This window comes from Geospiza fortis, unplaced genomic scaffold, assembly GCF_000277835.1.
Source record: "Geospiza fortis unplaced genomic scaffold, GeoFor_1.0 scaffold92, whole genome shotgun sequence".
Classification (NCBI taxonomy): domain Eukaryota; kingdom Metazoa; phylum Chordata; class Aves; order Passeriformes; family Thraupidae; genus Geospiza; species Geospiza fortis.
This window is the reverse complement of record NW_005054389.1, coordinates 1,524,532-1,531,690: the sequence shown is the minus strand read 5'-3', so window position 1 is coordinate 1,531,690 and position 7,159 is coordinate 1,524,532. Positions and strand designations below refer to the sequence as shown.

The 7,159-nt window shown below is 43.1% G+C and overlaps 1 protein-coding gene across 1 annotated transcript in view; it reads right to left on the bottom strand.

Moving 5' to 3' along the window:
* TMEM26 (transmembrane protein 26) overlaps positions 1–4,413 on the bottom strand; it is a 16,532-nt gene extending 12,119 nt beyond the window's left edge. Inside the window, 2 exon segments of the mRNA XM_031060724.1 lie at positions 951–1,029; positions 4,085–4,413. Of these exon segments, the coding sequence (XP_030916584.1) occupies positions 951–1,029; positions 4,085–4,275 (270 nt within the window). The 5' untranslated portion in view covers positions 4,276–4,413.
* Between the last annotated feature and the right edge of the window lie 2,746 nt (positions 4,414–7,159).

The window sequence follows — 7,159 nt, the reverse complement described above, 5'->3', positions numbered from 1 at the left end:
GTATTTAGAAAAAGCCTGAGGCATTTTTAGTGTAAACACAATTTTGAATATTTGATTATGGTTGTGTGGACTCTAACAATGTTTCAAAGGAGAAAATGAGGCACTAGGTCTTTTTAGTGTAATTTATGTATTTTCTTCTGTTACTTTTTGTTCTTGTTCCAATCAGAACCTTTACTGCTATGGATGTAGGGCACTGCATATGTGCAAATACTGGCACAGACAAAATTTCCTTTTCACTGCATGGAAGTGCTATAGGGACTTGAAACTAGCCTGCATGAGGTTGACTCAGGGAGACATGTTGCGTCAAGTGGCTCTGTTCTGGTCCTAACTGACCCCAGAACACTTGCCCTTAAAATTTTTACCATGTGCTTTAGTCCTGAATTGGAATCCAGCTCCCCCCTCTCCTAGATTATTATGCAGCACAAAGAAAGGAAGGATATAAACCTTGTCAGACGTATTTCCAGCTGTGGTAAGAATCTGTGTGTTCTCCTATGTTGCAGCAAACATGAGGTAGCCTGAATTTAAGACCCCTTTCACTGATATCTGTCTCAGTTTTGACTTGCTTGAAGTTGTGGCATTTGCTTTTAAACACTGTGAAACTCACTTTATTTTGCAAAGGCCTCTAAAGCAATGAAGTTCTTTTACCCTACTGAGCAAGATTCATGCTGGTAACCTGGGGGTGAAAGGCTGTATTTTTCAAACTTGTAGTCTTCAGTTCCTCAGATAAATACAAATAAATGATCTCATTTTTAGCTAGGAAAGAGACTCATTATCTGATAATTAGGAAGTGCACAATAGTGATAATATAGCTGTAGCTAGATTGGGACACCCACCAATATGATAGAGAGAACTGGAACAAGACTTAGCAGACTTCTGTCTGCATGCCTGAAGCCAACCCATCAAATAATGCATCAATTTCAAGCTAGTCCATCTTATCTCATATTAAATACCTGAGTCCCATGATGAATTTCTAGTAGCCATAGTGATGGTACTATGCAAATCAGATATAAAAATATTGCTGGTGAAAACCTGTGAAGGAAAAGAAAAGATATCTTGGTATTATGATACATCATAAATACTTTCCAATGCAGATAATGTTTGGATATATGGTATCTTGTGCCTCTACCATATGGGATATTAAGAAATGGGGTAATTGCCAATAAGAATTGCTATTCTTGCTGGATTGTTTGTGCTGTGTGAGTATTATAAATAATAGGTTGATCTGTACATCCATCTAAGGTCATATATGGAAATTTATTAAAAACTTCTTTTTTAAGAACTGACCAGAGGCACTTTGCTGTTGGTATTTCTATCACAGCATTTTCTGTATTTAAAAAGCCTGTAGCTAACATGCTCTTTCTGATTTCATGAAAAGTGAATTAATACATTGAGTCACTTCACTGAGTGATGCTGAGATAAAGGTTACTCACAATCCTGTGCATTGACACAGGAAAGGTAGAAATAGCATCAGTTTGCCTAAAACAAGCAGTGCTTCAGTAGATCTTTTAGTTGCAAGCTGTGCATTTAAAATGGGTTCATAAAAATGGATCTTGGCCTTGTTTCCCCACTTGTGCTAGCAGTGGTAGAATTTTCTAATTATTTTCTCCCTGACAGTCTTCTATATAACTGCGATGGGTTGGTGCTGGCCAAATGCCAGCACACCCATGAAAATCATTTAAGTAAAACCAGCACAATAACTGATGTTGATGAAGCTTTATTATCTTCAGCTTCTTTAGCTGGGTTTATTCAGAAGTGATGGAGAGGTTTCATGACTCCTGCAAGTAGTGATTCTTGTGAGTTGCTGCTGTTTTCTTATTAAACACATGACATTTGTTTGGGGCGGGATTTTTTGGTAATTCTGTACTTCTGGAGTAGGAATGAGGTGCAATGCCAGGATCTAGCTCTGCATGCTACAGTATGGACTGGGCATTGCTGCAGTGCTCTGGGACTGGGCAGTGGGGTCCAACTCGGCACATTCGCTTGCTTCCTCCTATTCTGCCACTGGCACATTCTGCAATGAATTTAAACTGCTTATAAGTATGCAACTGCAGCAACATTTTGGCCAAACGTTGTTGCATTTACTGCTTGTCCCTATGTTGAACATATCTTTATTTTGGTAATCATGACTCTTCCAGTGAAGATTAAATATTGAGGAAAACAAAATATCCTGCTGCTTAAGGAAATTACTGGGTTGCTGAACTGCTCTGAAATGTTTCCAACTATCCCCTCTAAGATAGTTTGGGTTTTAATTGTGGCTTTTTAGTTTTTCAGTTTGAGGGGGTGTTGTTTGTTTTGACAGTGGGTTTTGTTGTTGTTGTTTTCTTCCCCCCCCCCCAAAAAAAAAAAAGGCTAGTGATTGTGTGGGTTTTTAGCCTGGTTATTTTGGGAGAGAACACACCTCTCATTTGAATGGAAGAACTAACATTTTACAGTATTTCCTGTAGGACTTCACCACACAAAAAAATCCATCCAGCTGGCAGGTTAGCAATACTGAGCTAATGATACCACATCAGGCCAAGAGACTTCAGGGGCTTTAACCCTGCCTTTCTTTCAGAAGGAGCAATCTAGAGGAAGTATTACATGGCCAGGCTCAAAAAGGGACTTTTTTTCCACATGTGCCATTAAATGTTTTAGGCTGGTGTAATAAGTACCAGTCCTCTGTCAATAATGAACAGAGAATATGAGGGTGTTGGAGGCAGGAGTCCTGTTGCATAGTCTGCCCCTTGCCTGGATTGGTGGTTGTCTGTGGAGTTGTTTCTACAAATGCTGATGATGTTTGTTCTGTGACTGTTTTCCACTGGAGCAGAAAATTATCCTGATGCAAATAGATGCTGGCCATTTGTCTACAGTTCTCACCTATATATGTACTTTTATTTTGCTGCATAAAGTGTTGGACCACATCCATTTTCAAAATTTTCTTGTAGATAAATTTAGCCCGGTCTTCTATATATGCATCTAACATGGATCTGCTTTTGGTTTCTATTTTTGTTTGGATTTTTTAAAAGCTCCATTGCAAGTGTTCCTTCATAAAGATTCTGCTGCTGCCTCCTCTCCCAAAATAATTGGTACTGTTCAATCTGCCTGTCTCATAACTGCATTTGGGGCTCTGCTGTTGTTCAATTTTCCAGTGCCCCAGACTTTCACTGCTTTTATTGCATTCAAATTTAGAGCATGGAACTCTTGTGTGAACTGTCACACAACACTCCTTCTGTTATAATGACTTTCACAGGTTGCAATGGGCAGGATTTTAAGAACATGGAAATACTCCAGGGCTCTCTAGTACTGGATTTGTCTGAAGGCCTGCCTGCAGTTTGTGTTTTTAACAATAAAAGGTCCTAGTGAAATCTTGACAATTAGTTACGTGACCGCCTCCTTTTCACAGAGCATTTTGTTTTGGCTGCCTGAGCGCTGATGAGCTGTAGATGACAGCAGTAATTCTTTAGATGCATGTAAAACCCCATGTGCTTGGCCAAGATCGGCTATGACTAACTTTTTTGTTCATTTTTCGGGCAGCCTTTCACGCCTGAAAGTTCCTCTCTGGAATAGCCTTTCAAATCCAAATAGTTAAGCCACTCTTGCTGTATCAAAAGAGTTGCTACTCATCTTTTATTTTTTTACAAAGTTTAGGTTCATGCAGTAGCGTGGTGTTAGCACTGTTGCACGGAGGAGAGCAGGGGCATACTGTCCTAGGGCAGGAGGTGCAATGCAGGGCACGGCAGGATGGGTGTAAATGCAGGGCATGTGCAGGGTCCCTCCGCACCCTGTGCCCCTGCAGGGCTCAGGAGGTGCCCGGTGCCCCCAGCCCGCTGCAGCCCCACAGCATCCACCTCCTGACTGCAGCAAGAGGCACACACAGCCGCACAGAGTGGCTCCCGCGCAGTCTGCTGTACAACTGCCCCTCCTGAAAGCCCTCTGCCTGGCCGTGGATTAGCCAAACTCTACCAGCTTTCCATCCCTGCCTCCCGCGATCCCTGAGCGCCCGGCACCGCCGGGACAGGGCAGCCCCTGCTCTCGGGGGGCAGCTTCGCATCTGCAGCAAGGAACATGCAAAGAAGCAAGAGGGGCTCCGGCGGAATATGCTCACCATTTGTAGCCTCTGCCTTGCTTAAACTTGAGGGTGAGCCCTGTCTCCAGGCACAGGAGAAGATTGAGCAGTGCCAGCAGCCAGTACTTGGGTTCCTTCTTCACGGCAGTCACTCTCCAAACCCCGATGAGCGAGTGCAACACGAAGAGCAGGCGAGTGACCAGGGCATTGAGCAGCACCATCAGCTCCATGCCGCAGCACCCCCTCCCTTCCCCGCACCGCGGGGCCCCGCCGCTTTTAGGAGCCCTGGCGAGTTACCTTGGCAGGCAGCGGGGAGCCTGCGCCTCGCCGGCACACAGAGCGCTTCTCCTCCTCCATCTCCACAAAGGGGCCCATTATAACAAAAAAGAAACAGCATCGCCCCTCCCCCAGACTTCCTGAAAACTTTTTGAAGGAGAAAAAAAAAAAAGGCGCGCTTCCATGCTGCAGTGCTTTGCAGGCTCGGAACAGCCCTGGCCGGCCCAAGGCAGGGGTGGGGAGCGTTGTTTCTGTCTCCTCTATCATCGCTCAAGGACCAAGCACGGCGAGGTTTTCCCTCTTGCCCAGTTACCATCGCACTGCAGCCCCACTTGCTGATCTCGCCTCGTGCATCACCACCAAAGACACAATGACAGGCACTTTGCTGAAAGCTCCACTGGATTTCTGAGAGTGCAAACCAAACCCCTCTTTCTGCTCTTCCTGAAAGAGAATTCATGTTTGGGACCTTTAAAATCATTTAATATGGCAATATAGAAAGCAGAACTTCTATGCTTAGTTCAAGACTGGAATCCCTTGTGCAGCAGAAATCAGAATCTGAAATCTAGTCAAACCACTCTATTGTATGATCTACAGCCTGCTTCAGGACTAAGAAGGAGGCCAGGTGCAGAACTCCAGAAACAAGGGTGAACTCTGGGCTAACACTAATTTTACTGAATTGGTCAACAGAGGCATATACAAAAAATGCAGTGAAGTTTGACTGTTAGGTCAGTTACCTCAAGACAGACTTTTTGTATCCTGTGGGAAAGTGTATGAAGTAGAGAATTTCTTTTAAAATTTCCTTAATATTTATCATAGAGATTATAAATTGCATCAGTATTTACACTTTTCTCTACCAAAGAGAAATATGTTCTTGATCAAAATTGGCACTGTGTTGTTCCAGTTCTGTGTTAATCTACTGCCAAAGCGCTTAAATTGAGATAGCCAATTGTAAAATGCAAGTGGAGAATCAACTCCATGTAAAGTATGTTGCGTTTCAGAGGTCCTCATTTCCTAGATTTCATTTTAAACAATCCTGTTCTATTTAAACACAAGATGGTATTCTTCTGAGAGTTGTGACCTTTCTAAGAAGGTATTTTTCCTCAATTGCTAAGATCCAAATTTTCCTTACTGCAAAGCCAAGCCTCTTCCTTTATGAAGTGCTGGTGCTGGCCAGCTGATATCCTTGGGGGTGGGGGATAAGGGAAGACTATTTTACTTTAAGCCTGCCCAGAAAAAAAAGGAAAACAAAAGTCCATTCCACAGTAGAGATGACTCGCTTGGGAAATGCCTGAATAAATAAATGGACTGTGTGGCATGCCTTTTTGAAAGAACAAATTCAAGCTCCTCACACTCAGAGGAAAATGAATTTAAGTCAACGACCTACTATAGATAATCTCTGTCAGTAGTCACCCTGCCATATCGTGCCTTGGGTGCTGCTGGTTCACAGCCCTTCCGCTGGCGTTAAGGTCAAATGTGGTTAAAGAGGAAACCGGGAGCAGACAGATTGAAGAGATTGTTTAAACAAGATATTCCTCTGTGGGAGTGCTTAATGTCAAATGACTTGGGGAGCTGGTATGTCCTATTGTTCATGGAGATCCTTCCAGGGCAGACAGATGTCACAAAACTTGGAAAGATGATCAGTGCAACATTCTCATGGTACTGTGCTCAGGAAGGATGCAGAGAGCTTTGCTGAGAGATAAGTAATTCTGCATATTGAAGACATGTGGGAGCTGCACTGCTAAACGGTAATTTCTTCAATGAACAATCCAAGCTTCAATCAGCAAAAGTCCCAAACTTAAGTAGGAAGAAAATACAATATTGACTCTGCCTACTCAGTGGTGGACCACGATGGCAGCACAATAGCCTGAGTAGAGGGGGAAGTACTCATGGACAGCTTCATTTCTTTGGCCTAGAAGAGGCAAATAGTGCATCCAGACTTGACAGAGTGCATTTTTAGATGTTTCAGTGGCTGTTTTGTGGAGCAGCTGGTTCAAGAACCCATGAAGTCAGTGCTTGACTTGAATCCTGAGTGGTTTATGGGATATGATGTAGGGAGTAACAGCTGAAGAGGTCCTCTGAAAGGGGTATCTTAATGTGCTTAGATTTGGCATCCTTGCAGGAGTAAGACAAGCCAAAGCTCTCTACCATTGCTCTGCTCAGCTTCAAAAAGGAAAACTAGACACAGATCAGCAGGCAAGTTGAAAATAAGACAGATGGAACACCTAACTGTTTGCAGGGAGTGTGGATATTGCTTCTGTAAATCACATGGGGAGTGCAGAGATAATAACTGTGCATCAAGGGAAACTTGAGAAAGAATGAGAAGAAGCCAACATTTGCAGGGTAAGTGGGATTTCAGGAATAAGAAGGCATCCTTCAAAAAACTGAAATGCTGTCCAGCTGAAGAAAACTGAAAAAATTATGAACTCTAGCATGGACAAACATGATAAGTCTGGCTGAAGGAGTGTGAGGGACAATTAGCAATAAAACATGTTAACGAAAATGTCTGTTTTCTGTTCAAACATATCGTGACTAAGAAGTCTTCCAGGGAATTGTTTGGTCAGTGGACAGCCAGGTAGCACAGAACCCCTCAGAGGGTGCTATTGCTGGGGGAAGTGAAATCCCAGCATGAGTACAGATGTACACTGTAGTGTGGGGAAGCACCAACTCCTGCACAGAACCTTATAGAAGGGTTTTTTTTAGGATTTTTGGATTTTTTTTTTCTCTATGGCTCTGTATGTGCTAGTGTTCTGTCATTTAAATACTTTCATAGTTTCTACTGCATCTGCATAGTTCCATCTGCATCTTAGACTTGTCTGGCTAGTCAATCATGGGCTAGAG